Source organism: Orussus abietinus, unplaced genomic scaffold (assembly GCF_000612105.2).
Source record: "Orussus abietinus isolate OABI.00-Male unplaced genomic scaffold, Oabi_2.0 scaffold652, whole genome shotgun sequence".
In the NCBI taxonomy this organism is placed as follows: domain Eukaryota; kingdom Metazoa; phylum Arthropoda; class Insecta; order Hymenoptera; family Orussidae; genus Orussus; species Orussus abietinus.
Genome location: NW_019394796.1, coordinates 2,109 through 19,701, shown reverse-complemented (window position 1 = coordinate 19,701; position 17,593 = coordinate 2,109). Strand labels below are relative to the sequence as shown.

Genomic DNA, 17,593 nt, shown 5'->3' with positions numbered 1-17,593 from the left:
CAAACGGGACCGTACTTAATGCTAATTGTTTACAATATGAATTATATGTTAGTTGTGGTAATGATTCTAACCCTATTGTTCGAACTCCCAGGTCGGAGAGGTGACATGATATACAAGTTCGGTTCGTGTCGCCTCTTGTCGGAATTATCTTCGGAGATGCGAATTCGCGCCTATAGTGATTCGAGGTCTCGTCCTGCGAATCGGGTTTGGGAGTGTAGGCGGGTTTCTTCCCTTCCTACGACTTTCACTTGCTCAATTTGCCCGGGCCTCTTATAGTGCCCGGGAGGCTTGCGCGCTTGCGAGAGAGCGCGGGCCGTGGGTCGTCGCGCTTGCGGGAAACGGTCGCCGGGCTGCGGGGCCGGCCGCAGTGCTGTACATACATACGAGTCGTGTGGCTCGGCCTCGGTCCGAGGCACACGGCTCGTTACAACCATCACGAGTACATGAGCCGCCAGCTGCGACTGTTAGATGGCACCACCATCGAGAATGCGCGAGTCCCCCACCAGAAATGAGTGCGTAGCCGCTGAGGGGTAACAGTTCGTAAGTACGTTAGCCGCCCACATCTACCACCGAATGGCAGCACAGGACTGATCGCGCGACCTGTTCGTGAGCAATCTCCCAACTCATCTCTGCTTACGTTCATGGTGAAAACAGAACTCTGCTCCAATGAGGAGTTCTGTATTCTTTACTTTGAGCAATCTATATAATTATATGGTTTCCGATATATACGTCAAAAACCTCAAAAATCGCGAAGTTCTTCGACCCTGAGAACAGCAGCTGAAGATTGAATTCAACTTATGAAAAATAGTATTTATTCTACCCACGTTTAAAGATGTATGCCATCGAAGATGGTAAGTTATGATTTCATTAATCGCATTTAACAATAAACGTACCACCGGCCGATCAAATAACTGTTTTTAAATGCCATTGGTAATAGGGTTTAAAATTGTCGGCACGTTTAATGTTAGTATCTATCTGCCAAATGACTTTTAGTAACTATGTAACCTTACTTGTTTGTTGAATTTATTAGTATCGAAATATTTCATTTTACTATGAGTAGTGAATAAATTATAAGACAATTCAGATATGCATTACCTGTAAAATAATGCAATCATTGAGTATTAATTTGTTTGATATACTAATTTAATGATTAAATTTAACTTTTCTGTTTGAAGACAGTTAAAGACATATGAAGATAAAGCATATCGATTTAAATTTCTGGAATTGTCAAAAAAGAAAATTTGCATCGATGATGAAGTAATGATGAAATTAACCATAGAATTATTTGTTAATTACAGACATAAACTTTAAAGTACTATTTCAAACAAATTGCATGGCTGTTACAAATGATCTCCTATTTAATTATCAACCTTTTGGCTAGAAGGTTACATCATAAACGGATTCTTATGTGGCAAGATAATTTGTTATGCCTAGTTAAAAAGTTAAAGGAAAACTTGAATAACGCAATTTCATTAATTTTTAAATATTGAAACAAAAAAATGTTATCGTTGATCATGCTTCATAATAAGAAGCATATTCATTTATTTTTTAATTTATTTAGGTTAACATATCCAATAAATATGCTACATATTAAAATGTAATCCTTTGCACTTTATGCTTTGACTATTTCTGTTGCCAGTGGTAACTGAGAATTGCCTCTTAAGTGCAAAGCGTTAATAATTAAAATAAATAAAATTAGTATTAAAGTTATGAATATGATTGTATGCTGATTGTTCAGAGAAATTGTAACCATTTCAATGTCTTTAAAGTTCATCCGTTGTAGGAGTTAACATGTTTAATAACCAACTGTCTAGGCAATATTTCGAAATACTAAATATAATAATAATATTAAGACTAAAACGTTTCATTTTTATGTTTGCCATTTGAAGTACATATTTTCTTGGTCTTTTATTTCTTTATTTATAATGTGGTACTAGATGCTTCTATGATTAATAACTATCTTCTTCAGATCAATATGATGACGAGGATGTGGAAGAAATCTCATCGAAGCTATGGCAGGAAGCATGTTGGATCGTTATTAATGCTTATTTCGATGAGAAAGGTCTTGTACGACAACAGCTTGACAGCTTTGATGAATTTATTGAGATGTCGGTACAACGAATTGTGGAGGATTCTCCGCAAATTGACTTACAGGCTGAAGCACAGCATACATCTGGGGAAATCGAAAATCCTGTTCGTCACTTATTAAAGTTTGAACAAATATATTTATCTAAACCCACACATTGGGAAAAGGATGGAGCTCCATCCCCAATGATGCCAAATGAAGCGAGACTCAGAAACTTAACTTATTCTGCACCATTGTATGTTGATATTACCAAGACTATTGTTAAAGAACCAGATGACCCAATTGGTATGTTATGAATTCTATTGGAACCACTTGTTATTCTATACTTAACCCATTCGAAGTCAATATTTCTTTATACAAGGTAATCGACGACAGACGGTATGATAAGAAATTTGTACTAGCATTATACAAACAGATTTTTAAAGGGCAATATCTTACTGAAGTATGACAAGAAAGATTGTAAAAAATAAAATCTCTAATGGTTTTAAGTTTAAAGATAAGATCAGTGATTCACAATTATTGCTACTGAGAGTAGAGGAGAATGGAAATTAATATTTTTTTTATTGCCTGTATAATGTATAAAAATGAGGTTAGATACTACTATAAATATAAATGATACCATTTATTGACAAGAATGTTTCAGTTGACTTACAACTTTGAATATCATCTCTTTAGTTGTGTTGCTGATTTTCTTTTAAGGGGTTTTGATTCAGGCCAGATCGGTAACACCGATATCGATTGGTTGGCATAGATTTACAATGTACTTAAAATCATGAATAATTGGAACGTACAAATCAAGTTGTGAGACCAAAATTTGAAGATCTAGGGCGCATACTTCATTTTTAATCCTCCTAATACTTTTTTTTTTTTTTAGATTTCGCCCTTACTAAGCATACATTCATTTAACTCCTGATAGGTTGTACTTTTCATCTCTTTTGGAGTAATCGACAAGACCAAGACCTGTAAAAAGGAAACCCATCATAGCAAAAATTAAGTTTGGATATGATGTATTTTAAAAATTAAGTACATTGAAAAATGATGACAGTCGGTACATTTGATATGACGATTTGGGCTATTTTAGTTCATTGAAATTCCGCGTGCAACAGCGCCAATTGACACTCGTCAAAAGAACAATTCTCATTTCGAGACATGAACTGACATTTTATTTGACAGCCAGTGGCTCTCATTTACGGCATTTGATTACTGTCGATGGATCCCCTGCCCTGTTACCCCCTGGTCGATGTCCCTTCGAAACTTCTCGACCTTTGTTAGATCTCTGCTCGCAGTACTTTTTAAGAAAAAAATGGTCAAAAATGTGTAATTTTTTCGACGTTCACAGTGGTAAAGCCCCTTAAGCATTGGCGAGATGTTATTGGCAATGTGATAAACCTTTGGTAAAATTTGCTCCTTGTACGAATTATTTGTTCAGAAGCCAATAACGAAATTATTGTTATTCCTATAAAATAAAAATTGCTTATAAATGTACATCTTACCTCTCGATACATTATTAGTCTTATTTTATATTATTAAAAAAAAATGTTCTGGCTTCTTGAACTGGTTTTACGTTAAATCCCTGGCTTCAAATTGGTTAAATGAGTTAAAAAATTTATAAAAATGAGGAAAGACATTTTATGTTACAGAGACTCAACATCAAAAAACATTTATTGGAAAAATTCCAATTATGTTGCGCTCAAAATACTGCCTGCTAGCTGGTTTATCAGATCGTGATCTCACTGAATTAAATGAATGTCCTTTAGATCCTGGTGGATATTTCATTATAAATGGCTCTGAGAAGGTATGGTAGGATTGCATTAGAGCGAAACAATGTTCTCCGTGTATTCTCTGAGAACAAATAATAATCCGACCTAATATGCAAAATAATATTGAGGTTAGAACATTACTAATAAGACAATCTTACAACTCCAGGTCCTTATTGCTCAAGAGAAAATGGCTACTAATACAGTCTATGTCTTCAGTATGAAAGATGGAAAGTACGCTTATAAAGCAGAAATACGTTCTTGCCTAGAACACAGTTCTCGTCCAACTTCTACTTTATGGATCAATATGATGGCAAAAAGTGGTGCCGTAAGTAGAACAATTTAAGGGGGGAACCTACTTTACAAGACATGAGAAGGTGATTTTAAAGGATTTTCTCTACAGAAAATAATGTTTACCTTTTTAAAACATTCAGTATGTTTTAATACGACACTTGGACGCTACATATAATATCTTGATTTAAAAATAGTTTTATTTTCGCCTAGTAATTTAAGGGCCCAGTAGACGTGAGTCGGTCATTTTGAAATAATGGCGTTAGAGATGAGAAAATCGCATAAAATTCCCAGCCGATATTTTTCGATACGAATTTTGACTGTACATCAATGAACCGTTAGTACCTATTCCTTTACCCTCTCCCCAGTAGAGATAGCACCTAAATGGTCGCGAACATCCGTCATGCTTTGTGGTCTCGGCCTATGTAGAATCATTTCAGAAGGATATCATTGACAGATCTTAGCGATCGACATGAACTTGGCTGCTATCAGTCCATACTTATACAGTGTCCCAAACCTTCCGAACAAGAAATATATGATGATAATCTCTATTTCATTCTGAAAAAGAATATCTAATGCAAATCTAAATCCGAATTGTAGTTTTAAGGTGAAGTGAAACCCCCCTTCAAATCAGTCGACTCTAAGACACTTTTTTTAAGGGTATTGGATAGAACCATCTAAAACTTTGACACATGACTCGTGAGCACCTAGGAATTATCCTGAGACTTTCAAAATCTGGATTTTTGATAAAGATTTTTCAACTTAGCGCAGATCAGAACCAAAATGGCGTCGAGCTCACATATTTCGATCAATGTACAACTATCGAAGGCTCTAATACGTGAAACAAAAGTGTCAGGACAATTGTACGACAATTTGGAACACTCTGGTAATCGAGAAACTTGCATTTGAACGGGATAAAGGCAATAATAGTGTCTTATGCCCTGCTATGCTAAAGCGATGGTAATACGAGGTCTTGGAGAGGAAATGTAGTTGACACGGAAATCACAGATGGCGCAGGGTGTCCCTCTGCAGTCAATTAGAACCTCAGAAACCATGAATCTAGAGGATTTCTGGTTCTGGACTTCGATTTCTTTATAATTATTGTACGAAAGCGACAGGTGGAGTATGCCATTTGGTACAATACCCAATCTAATTCTACCCTGGTGCCAATATAAAAACGAACGTCGGCAACGTAGGTATTTAGAAAAATCTGTTTTACCGACGTCGATCAAGTTCCTCGACGTATTTCACTTCACCTTAAACGTATACTATTGTCCCAGAGCAAGATAGATTTCGATGAATCTGCATCCTTGTCGCACGAAGTCCAGTGAGCATTGATGCGAGAAAGATAAAGATGGACCTTTTTTTATTAAATGTTTGAAAAATTAATATTATTTTAAGGTAACTGATACGGAACTTATAACATTGATATAATCTGTTACATAACATGTTACCTTATTCAGTGGGAAATAATAACAAACATCTAACTTCCATGTTACTTTTATGCTAGATAACACGTTAGCTTCGAAAACGTAACATTTACCTAACAGTTATGTAACAGTGTTCAGTGGGTAACTCTCGTTGTATGGGCTAAATCTACCGAAGGACTTTAAATTTCCCGTAAAAATGTTAAGAACGTAGGGTATTACTATTGATTTAAGCAACAAAAAAATCGACTTTTTCGACCGTCTAAAGTAGGTTTCCCCCTTGAATATTCATGAAATAAAATGAATCAACGGAATAAACGCTTTAACAAATATATTTTGTTTAATATAGAGTATTAAAAAGTCAGCTATTGGGCAACGGATTATAGCGATTGTACCTTACATCAAACAAGAAATTCCTATAATGATCGTTTTTCGAGCTTTGGGATTCGTAGCTGACCGAGACATCTTAGAACATATCATATATGATTTTGATGATCCCGAAATGATGGAAATGGTGAAACCCTCTTTAGATGAAGCCTTTGTCATTCAAGAGCAGTCTGTAGCTTTAGCTTTTATTGGTGCTCGTGGTGCCAGGCCTGGAGTTACGAAAGAAAAACGCGTAAAATATGCAAGAGAAATTTTACAAAAAGAAATGTTGCCACATGTTGGCATTAGTGACTTTTGTGAAACTAAGAAGGCATACTTCCTTGGTTATATGGTACACAGATTACTGTCAGCATCTCTTGGTCGCAGAGAACTCGATGATCGCGATCACTACGGAAACAAACGACTAGATTTAGCTGGTCCTTTGTTAGCCTTTCTATTTCGCGGATTATTTAAAAATCTCATGAAAGAAGTAAGATTGTACGCTCAGAAATTTATTGACCGTGGGAAAGATTTTAACCTAGAACTTGCCATTAAAACGAAAATTATTACCGATGGACTACGATATTCTTTGGCTACTGGTAATTGGGGCGATCAAAAGAAAGCCCACCAGGCGAGAGCGGGAGTGTCCCAAGTGTTAAATAGATTAACATTTGCATCAACTTTGTCTCATTTAAGGCGTGTCAATTCTCCCATTGGTCGTGACGGTAAATTGGCAAAACCTCGTCAGTTACATAACACGTTGTGGGGAATGTTATGCCCCGCAGAGACTCCGGAAGGAGCTGCTGTCGGTCTTGTCAAAAATCTGGCACTCATGGCATATATCAGCGTAGGCTCTCAGCCATCTCCGATTCTAGAGTTTTTAGAAGAGTGGTCGATGGAAAATTTGGAGGAAATCGCTCCAAGTGCCATAGCCGATGCCACCAAAATATTTGTGAATGGCTGTTGGGTAGGAATCCACAGAGATCCGGATCAGCTGATGGCTACTCTCCGAAAATTGAGACGTCAAATGGATATTATAGTTTCGGAAGTCTCTATGATCAGAGATATTAGAGATCGAGAGATTAGAATATACACCGATGCAGGCAGAATTAGTCGACCGTTATTAATCGTTGAAGGACAAAACTTGCTATTAAAGAAAAGCGACATTACGATGTTGAAGAAAAAAGATTTCAACAATGATGGGTATGTTCATCTTATTTTTATTTTATCTTAAGGCCCTAGTAGCGGCGAGTTGACCATTTTGAATGGATGACATCAGAGCCGAGGAAATCGCGTGAAATTCCCAGCCGGTATTTTTAAAATGAATGGTATATCCTAGAAAGACTAGCATTGGAAGAAACTAGATATTCACGAAAAGTGTCAGTGAATCATTTTTTGACAGAGGATATACTAAGAAACGAGATATCGCTTCCTGAAAATCGACCTGCCAAGGCCGGTGACGTGCTTACGATTCTATGGCGATTACAAGATAGAAACAATGTCATTACAAACACGTACCGTCCGACACATTTTTTCACCGTTCCACAGATCGGCACCAATAACTTCATGAAAAATAATAGCCTGAAAAAATACCGGAAGGGAATTTTCCAAAGCTTCGGCTGTAATTTTTCACTCCTTAAGCGTAGGGTATTTACTCCCGGATGGCAAACTAGGCGTCATGGCATGGCTCTCAATCATTTATGCAAATATTATAAATGGATACGGAAAAGGAAACAAATCCATACTCTATTGAACAAATGTTCTTAATTGAGTTCTGTCTTGAAACAATTCAGACATTTAAAAAGTAATACATTTACTATTACAATATTAACTTTAGTTTATCAAAGTGGCTCACGTTGTATAAGTTCTGTGTTTTGTTTCTGAATCTTCCCTGGAGCTTGATTCGGCAGGGTTTAGGCCTCGCTTAAGCGTAGGTTAGCCAATTTTGGATACCAACTGGTGATAAGGACTTAAGGTATCGTGAGGGATTTCGAGATTTGGCGGTCTTTTATGTTTTTGAAATTGCTTTGGGAGACGTCTCATTTTTCTTTTTTCCGCGATTTGAATTGGAAAGTGCCGCGGTGACACGGTCCGAGTAAGATGTGGGTTAGGAGTTGATTTAACCTCTTAACTTACAATATCGTGTGAGAGACGTGGTATATCAAACGGGTCAAACGTATGAGAAACGTGGTATGTCAATCGGGCCAAATGTAAACAAAACGTATAAGAGACGCGTGAGACGTTGAACGTTCAGCCAAATCGTGAAATGGCCCGATGTATGATCAACATTTTTGTTGTTTATGGCACGCGTTATTGGAATTTAAATCGTAAGGCAAGGGGTTAAAGGTTGCGGAGGGAGAAGGTTATGCTAGAGCCCGCTGATCGAAGATGTATGATCTAGAGGTTAATTAACTTAATTCCACTTGTTCTGACTTCCCGGACCACTTTTTTTTCTGTTATGTGCGTATCGATCGAGACACTAGAATATTGAGTACTAATGCCTAATGCCTAAAGTCTAACGCCCAACGCCCAACGCCCAACGCCCAACGCCCAACGCCCAACGCCCAACGCCCAACGCCCAACGCCCAACGCCCAACGCCCAACGCCCAACGCCTAACGTCGAACGTCGAACGTCTCTCGACCCGGTCCCGCGGCCACTCCTCACTCCGCGGATTGTTGCTCCGCCTAACTACTTCCTCGCATGCTTTACCCGATCGCTAATTTCGCCTATGCCAGGCAGGCGGCGTCCAATCGGCCCGTTACACTCTAGTCTTACTAAATATTCAAACACATCGAGCGTGAACTTATGCCAAACGTGTGTTTAAATCCTGCGCCCATTGGACTGTAAGAAGCAAAGAAACGCATGTTGGCAAAAATGGGCAAAGCAACGTAATTAGTATTGCCATCTGCAGGAATCGTCAGAATCTGTTAAGCTTTCGACATTTCACGCAAGTGGCGTAAAGATTATTCACGACGTTCTGGCTTTGTTTACTAGGGCCTTAAAACTGCCTCAAATCTATGTAACTCTAAAAGTAGCACAATTATTTAGGTGACCTGTTGCAAATGCGTTACAGTATATAACTTGGGACCGCCAAATATTTATATTTTTGGAAAACGGATATTTCAATATTTAAATGAAAGCACTGTTTTAAAGTACTCATTGCAGCAACTTGTGCCTATAATGTAATCATATTTTTTTCTGACTAATTTAAAACGACATTTAAACGCGATTACATTAATAAGTATAAATGTTTCAGATGGCAAGAATTAGTAGGCAGAGGTGTAGTTGAATATATCGATACCCTAGAAGAAGAGACAGTGATGATTGCTATGTCTCCGGATGACTTAAGACAAGAAAAGGAATATGCATATTGTACAACTTACACGCATTGCGAAATTCATCCAGCTATGATTCTGGGGGTTTGCGCTTCCATCATTCCATTCCCAGATCACAACCAAAGTCCTAGAAATACCTATCAAGTAAATGTTGTTTAAATCTTACTATACTTCTTATCTTATAATTCGATATTTAAAAATTAAATTTCTTTTTACAGAGTGCTATGGGTAAACAGGCCATGGGAGTGTACATTACCAACTTCCACGTACGAATGGACACATTGGCACACGTTTTGTACTACCCTCACAAGCCTTTGGTTACGACGAGGTCAATGGAGTATTTAAGATTTCGAGAACTTCCAGCTGGTATCAACAGTATTGTCGCCATTTTATGTTATACTGGATACAATCAGGAAGACAGTGTCATCTTAAATGCGAGTGCTGTCGAAAGAGGTTTCTTTAGATCCGTGTTCTACCGATCGTATAAAGACTCCGAATCAAAAAAGCTTGGTGACCAGGAGGAACAATTTGAAAAACCTACTAGGCAGACCTGTCAAGGAATGCGTAATGCTATCTATGATAAATTAGACGACGATGGTATTATAGCACCTGGGATTCGAGTTTCCGGCGATGATGTAGTTATCGGAAAGACCATTACTTTACCGGAAACTGATGATGAGGTAATTTTCTTATTTTTATATCACATTTTAATACTCCAATACACGCAGTCGGAAGCTTAATTAATTCCCATGATTCCTATTGATTGCGATCCTAACGATGTCGTTTTGCCAATATGTTTTTTCTTGCTTCTTACCGTGTTATGGGGCACGCTATTTGTTGCGTACGTGCAGTCATGAGACATCAAATTGTGCCTATAATGTAATCAGATTTCTCAAATTCTCAGGATTTTAGCCCCAATGTCGAAACTAATTTTCCTTTGCGTTTCTTTATCGCTTTACTACGGTCGTAGCAATTTATTTAAACGTCGAACGGAGCGACGTATATTGCTTTACACTCGCGGTTGAACTCATTCTCAAAAAACCCTTGGATTTGCTAAATTTCCAGTTTCAAAGGGCCAAATCCTAATAAACCCATGAAAAGGTTGAGTCCAAGGTGCCCGAGTGTTCGACCACTTAGCGGTACTTGGAATTTTCCGTGCCCGGACAATTCTTGTCGATCTCGGACGACCCTATGTGAGAGTCATCTGGGGCACTCGACGACGCGGTAAAGGGCGGCACCTAAAAATTTGGCATGTCTAAGTGAGTTAACCAATCGGCATCGGAGGAATCCCTCCTTTACATTTTTATGGAGTTTTTCCGGGGAAACTTAATTATTTTCAGACTTTCCAACATTAGTCCGCCCACGCGATTCTGATCTGATAATGCCAATTTGTTAGCCTCCCACTCTGCAAGGGAGGCATGCCGGACGATACCTTCGAGAACATTGTGATTCTCAAAGAGAGCGTCACTTGTACACAAATTTCAACCGTTCAACTTGCTACGCAAATCTCGACAAGAGCAACTTCACTCAAGTTTCACGTTCAATAAGAAACAGCCGTACAATATTATGCTGACATAAGGTCGTCGAGTTATTGTAGTGTTCGCGAATTTAATTGGAATTCGCGAGGTCCCAGATTTACATCCTGAGAACAGCAACAATCGCTCACTTTGACGACGCGGCGGAACAGGATTCAAACATATATCCGTAGAGTATTCTCAGAAGACTGACTCCCTACGTCCCGTGTTCCACGTTATTAGGGATCAGGAACGTATCGATTTCGGAGTCCTTACTCTACAGATCAGTCGTCCTGACAATAGACTGTCCCGATCCTGTTGATCATTTCTTAGCTCGATACAAGATGGCATCTGTGTAGGTTATTTGTCGTCCTCACATTCCGGGACAACGTTTCTTGAGTCCACATTTTTATTTGATCGAGGCCTACAATACCTCGAAACGGTCTTTAAGTGAGCTGGAACTCTTCAATATCCGCGATCTCATATCGGTCACGACTTAAAATCGATTTGATCTCATAAGGCTCGTTATATTTAGGGATCAGTTTCTTATTAATACCAGGTGTTGTGTCGTTATTCCGCACCATTATTAAATCGCATATAGCATACCTACGCGCCACTTTTCGTGTCCGATTATAGTATCTCTTGTTGCTTGTTTGAGTTTTGCAAATATTCACAGCTGCTAAGTCGCGTAGCTTTCCGAGATCCCAATCATTTCCCGAACTTTGATCTAGCGCTTAACTTCGATGGACCGTTAATTTGACCATTTTGATAAATACCAAAAAGAAGACGACTAGGAGCATCACCAGTCGAACGACATATTGTGTTGTTTAATGTGAATTCCACCAGCCCTAGTGTTTTATCCCATTTTGTCGGGTCAGTTGGATCTTAGTAACCATTGGAATGATTACTCTATTAAAACGTTCCACTTGGCCATTTTCTCGTGACGTCCCCGTTGCAATTAATACATGATCAAAACCTTGTTTGCTCGCGAATATCTTAAACTCTTAAAATGTAAAGGCAGTCCCGCGATACGTAATAACGCGTCTCGGAGGCCCGTGCGCTCGAAAATAATCACTCAAATTTATTATAATTCCTCGCGAAGTGACCGCTTTACACGCTTACAACCGAATATGTTACGTAAATGCGTCAACCACGGATAGAATATTAAGAAACTCGGTAGAGTTTCGCGCCAAATATATATACAGAGGCGCGAAACTTAGACCTAGTCATTATCTGCGATGTTCAGCCTGGCGTGTCAAATTGGACAATGAATGTTGATTTTTGAACCTCTTGAATGAGTAATGTCAACTTTAACGAGGCCATCGAGAGTGGACGATTTTTCTGCATTTTTTAAGCTATGAACGAAACCGATTGGTTGTAATAGTACGGATTAGGCCATACAAAATGTCTTTTCCACACCGTCGTGAGTTCGAGCCGCGTAAGAATTTTCCGGGAATATTAAATCGCCGGTTTCCGAGGCGCGAAGACCCGAGTAAGAGAGAGGCAGGCGTGCGAATTAGAGCAGGATCGCGATATCTCGTGCCCGCGTAGACAATGTTTCGAGTTCTTATGCGTCTAGGCTTCGGTCGCTCAGCTGATCGAGGCCGAAATTCCGAATCGAGTTCGCGTTTCGATATCTCGAACACTCCGAGATTCCTAACTAATTTTGATTATCGGTTATTTAATCATTTTCACTTTGTTGAAATGGATTTAATTTGGATAGGAATTGAACACTCGGATTGACGATTTATCTCATGAGAGTACGCCAAATGTTCATCATCGAATCCGGATAAAAAGGATTCAAGGTGTGGGGGCAAATGGGTTGGTTTCCTTCGTATTTCGGAATCCAGTTAATCCAGTAATTTCTTATTTTATACCATTCTCAAATTGACTTGAATTATTTTATTGGATTCCTGGAGCACTGCTCTACAGGTGTTAATCTCACCTTAATTTAGGTTATCCACTGCCTTAGGGTTTCTCAGGTTTGGTAGGATGTTTTGTGGTAGGTTCTTGTGCACTTCTTCGCGCCACGATTCTTTTGTCCAACTGTGGAAGTGAAGAACAGGTCGGAGGCAACCACAATGATAAAGGGCCGAAAGCCATCACACGAAAACAAACAAACAATGATAGAGTCCGAGCTGTCTTTCACAATTGAAGATCGCGTTAGCTCCTGCTTCAGGGTTATCGCATTTACAAGGCCGAAGGTACGGATCTACACGTCCTTTGTATTCTTTTTGTCTGAACCTGCTTCGATTGACTACTGTCATTCGAAGGATGGTTTTTTTTCTATTTGTTTTCTTTTTACTTTCACGTTCTAATATTCGTGTTCTTGGGAGATGCTGCAGTAACACAGTCCCAGGATTGTGTTCAAAAGGAATGAGAATTAGGGATACGATGACTACCACAGTGGCAGAGACCACTGGTTTTTGGGATTTAATCTAGGATTTTTCTATCAGTAAACTTTATTTCATAAATGATTTACGGATTCCGGCTTACTCCGGTTTTCTTTCTACCTAATCGCGCTTCTAAACCTTAGTCTGGTTCTGGACTCGAATTTACTCTAGTGTTATTTAATTTTTGGGGTGTTTGTTCCCATTGAAAATCGAATCTAATCTGCCTTTTTGATTTTGATTTGGGGTCTTGCAGGTTCGCCCGGCCTCTCCCTACTCCTCTGTCTCTTCCTACTTCTCGGCCTATTTGCACCGCCTAATTACTCTGTCATTGCGCACGCGAGAGAGACCCGACGACAAGAGCGTGCTATATATTCGTTGAGAAGATTCAAATTGTTAGAAGTTAACACGACCTTTGCAGTCATATTAATACTAGAACTACCGGCGGATTCTTTTTTGTTGTGGTGGGCTATTTAAATCCAATCATTTTGGCTGGGCTTGGTAGTTCTAGTGTTAATAATATTTAATAGCGAATGCGATAAGGATGGAAAAATGTGGATCGCGAGGGCAGTACTTCGGGATATTTTTGATCCGTCCACTCTTTTAGAAAATCGTTTCTGCCATAGTAATGTTAATAATCATGTTTGTTATTCACATAACAACTATTTTATATTTTAGTATATCACAGTATATTAACAGCATTATTTTATGCCGTTCATTTTTATTTTATTATGTCGCGTATGAAACTTCCAACTTCACTCAATTCTTCCTTTATGGTATGAGGTATTACAAATTTAAACCGTTTTCAAGTATAGTAGTCAATCACTTATACGGTGTACTCATGCTCAAAACCTTTCCCACATACTTTCAGTCTAGAGATTTCGCATTTTTATTCGAGCGATACGTAATGGGGTGCATAAACTCGCGTGAGATGAACATTCTCGTCAAAGATACGTAATAGACGCCCTGTGTATACAAGAATCCTTTTTTGAATTGCCTCGAGAACGGCTAAATATCACGAGAGAATTACTAGTAGCAATAGTACTACCCCAGGGTCGTCAAAGTTAATAATAATTTATTTCTTCAGTTGGACAGTACTACAAAGAGGTTTACGAAGCGGGATGCCTCTACATTTCTACGTAACAGTGAAACTGGAATTGTTGATCAAGTAATGTTAACATTGAACAGTGACGGATACAAATTTTGTAAAATCCGAGTGCGGAGTGTTCGCATTCCACAAATTGGAGATAAATTTGCTTCTCGACATGGACAAAAGGGAACATGTGGTATTCAGTATAGACAAGAGGACATGCCATTCTCGTGCGAGGGTCTTACTCCTGACATAATTATCAATCCACATGCTATTCCATCTCGAATGACAATTGGCCATTTAATCGAATGTATTCAGGGGAAGGTTTCCGCCAATAAAGGTATACAATCCTTTCAATGATTCCACTTGTGTTTCAAATTAAAAAGTCGGGTAAGAAACATCTTTTTTTTCTCTTTTAGGTGAAATTGGTGATGCTACCCCATTTAACGATGCAGTAAATGTGCAAAAGATCTCGACACTTTTACAGGAGTATGGATATCAATTAAGAGGTAACGAAGTCATGTATAATGGTCACACTGGTCGAAAAATCAATGCTCAAGTATTTTTGGGACCAACATATTATCAACGCCTTAAGCACATGGTCGACGACAAAATTCACAGCAGGGCACGAGGCCCTGTTCAGATTTTAGTAAGACAACCAATGGAAGGCAGAGCTAGGTGAGTGCAAGAGACTAGACATAAATTGAAGAAACTTATCAACGTGACATTCAACTTTTTCAATTATATATTATAGGGACGGTGGTTTGCGTTTCGGAGAAATGGAACGTGACTGTCAAATCTCTCATGGAGCGGCCCAATTTTTGCGAGAAAGGTTATTCGAAGTTTCGGATCCATATCGAATTCATATTTGTAATTTTTGCGGTTTAATAGCTATCGCTAATTTACGTAATAATACTTTTGAATGCAAAGGATGTAAGAATAAGACTCAAATATCTCAAATCAAATTACCATATGCTGCAAAACTGTTATTCCAAGAATTAATGGCTATGAATATCGCCCCACGCCTTATGGTATCTTAAGCTAATATTTCGGATTATTTATATTATGTAAGCGGTATAATTGAGTATATATATGTTCATTTATAATTTCGTACAATAATAAGATAGAATTGACTTTTGTGATTTTTGACATAATGTTCTGTTGCAAAAATCCAAATATTTAATTGTTGTAAGTATAGTCGTTTCTAATGGAAAACCTGCAGCATAAGTATGCATCTGTAATAAAACGCAAGAGATTTTTCTTGTAGCATTACTTAATTTATGCGAACAAATAGTAGATGCTATCAAGGTTGTAATAAAATTTGTACCCACGGTATAAACCGTGTAGCGATGTATAAACATCGCTATTCTTGATAGGAATGGAATTGAAAAGTCACGTACAGTTTTTTTTTCTATGGTACTGTTACGTGGAAACTATGAATGGACTTGACGCCATATTTCCAGTTTTTCCACCCACGACTTCTAGTGCATTTCCGCATGACAACTAGTCAGACGGTTCAGTTCCTCTTGGCCTTCGAACATCGAAGTTTCCTAAGTGTGCAATTTCAGCACCTCACCAAGCGAATACTTGCAACCTTCACCACGTGAGCAGTTAAATGATTATTGCAAAACCAAAATCTAGACTTATTATCTCCGGAGATGGTCGTTGGCCGGACATGGGCTATCAAGAAACTCGGTAGAGTTTCGAGCGAAATACATTTTTGAGTGCGAAACTCACAGCGTTGTGTGCTGAGAGAAACGCGCTCTGCGCGCTTGAGCTCGAGCGAGACGTTACAGAGTTCTATACGCCAAGGATCGCGATTTCAAGAGTGGGGCAAATGGGAATCTACTCTCTCCATTACTATGGAACAAGAAATGAACGTCTGATCAGCTAGAATAATCAAGTAGAAAATCAGGAATTTTTTATAATTTACCCGGCTCCGATCTCTAGTACCTACGTGAAGATATAGCATCTTAGTTTTTCAGCACTCTCATAATCTTCGTTCTGTTATCATCATCGTCGTCGCCCTAGGCACAGACATGACAGATAGACTGCCATAGAGTTTTTGGGCGGGTTTCTATATTCGCCCGGCCGCCGGCTCGGGTTTGGGGGCCTAGACGTGTCGTACTCTCTTACTCCTACGGGTCGCATAAGGCCCGGCTTTCCACTACCACTCTCAAAACTCCGCTCTCGGGCTTTCCACCCCCCTGTTGTGAGGGTCTCGATAATCGGATTAGCATCAATGTTTTCACGTCGGTAAGGGAGACTCTCGCTCTACCCGGGGCTACTGTCTCGTCCCTTTCGCAGCGGCGTTCTCCCTTGCTCTCTCGCGGATCTTATGCCACCCGACGACGTTCTCGCTTGCAGTCGTTCACCCTCGGGCCTTATCGCCCCTCCCTTCCGCGGTTCGCAAGGTGGATTGTCATTTTGCAACGTCCGCGATCAAGTAATAAACAGAGAGAAAGGAGGATCGATATCTCCACGAGAACTGCCGTCTCAAATAAACTGTGCCATCTACTGGTAACGTTAACCCTTCGTTGTCCATGTCTTTTTCGGACACGTAATTTTATGAGACATGAAATCATGATTCCGTTTCTATATCCGGAAGTGGATGCATTGTAAATTTTCCTACGGCATTTCACTGTATAAAAATTGATAAAGTATTTTTTTTAAGCTAACATAATATTCTAACTTCGTTTCAGTGGATGGAACAATTGAATCGCTAAGAAACTTGTTAACTTCCAATAAAACATGCTTTAATATATTCATTAAGAAATTCTGTAAATAATAATTTAACAAAAACTACGTTAAGTGGGTCAGGGACACTTTACAATAATAATAAAATAATTTTCATTTCTTTTTTTTGTTTATGAACATTCATTTTCTTTAGGAAATTCATTCAGCTCCTTGGGCGATTCAAATTCCGCGCTGCTCCCGCTGCCAGTACGCCGCGCAGCAGGAAAGGGCAATAGGTCCGCGAGGTAACCATCAATGTACGCCAGTGTAGTAAATGACTTTCGAATATCAAATCCATGTTGTCACGCTCTTCTGCCAAGAGACCAGGTGACACGGCGGGCAAATTCAAACGCGCTTTTGTGCTCCTCGATATGCAATGTCTCCTTTACAGGGCTCTTGTGCGAATCCGTGCGAGCAATCGATGGTGGGAATAGTTGCAGTGGAATTAATGAAACGACCTTACTCGTAATTAATGAAGCCTCACTTGAAATTAACGAAACGGTCTCACAAATAGATAAATGGACTGTTTAACGAATGAATTACCTTTTCAATTTAATAATGAATTAAATGGCCATGCGTATGCGCATTTTTTCATATCCA

At 39.0% G+C, this 17,593-nt stretch overlaps 1 protein-coding gene across 1 annotated transcript; it reads left to right on the top strand.

The window, feature by feature from the left end:
- The first annotated feature begins 832 nt into the window (after nucleotides 1-832).
- Nucleotides 833-15,517, top strand: LOC105700410 (DNA-directed RNA polymerase II subunit RPB2). Its single transcript, XM_012426224.1, has 10 exons — nucleotides 833-851; nucleotides 1,970-2,371; nucleotides 3,727-3,881; nucleotides 4,013-4,171; nucleotides 5,911-7,130; nucleotides 9,185-9,407; nucleotides 9,482-9,943; nucleotides 14,255-14,597; nucleotides 14,677-14,935; nucleotides 15,012-15,517. Exons 1-10 carry the CDS (start codon nucleotides 833-835, stop codon nucleotides 15,295-15,297), a joined length of 3,528 nt encoding a protein of 1,175 aa, XP_012281647.1. The 3' UTR covers nucleotides 15,298-15,517.
- The last annotated feature ends 2,076 nt before the right edge of the window (nucleotides 15,518-17,593 follow it).

Excerpts from the sequence above, each read along its gene's own strand:
- LOC105700410 (XM_012426224.1), top strand. Across the intron at positions 9,944-14,254 it reads TACCGGAAACTGATGATGAG|TTGGACAGTACTACAAAGAG; the intron begins GTAATTTTCTTA and ends TTATTTCTTCAG. Across the intron at positions 14,936-15,011 it reads CCAATGGAAGGCAGAGCTAG|GGACGGTGGTTTGCGTTTCG; the intron begins GTGAGTGCAAGA and ends TATATATTATAG.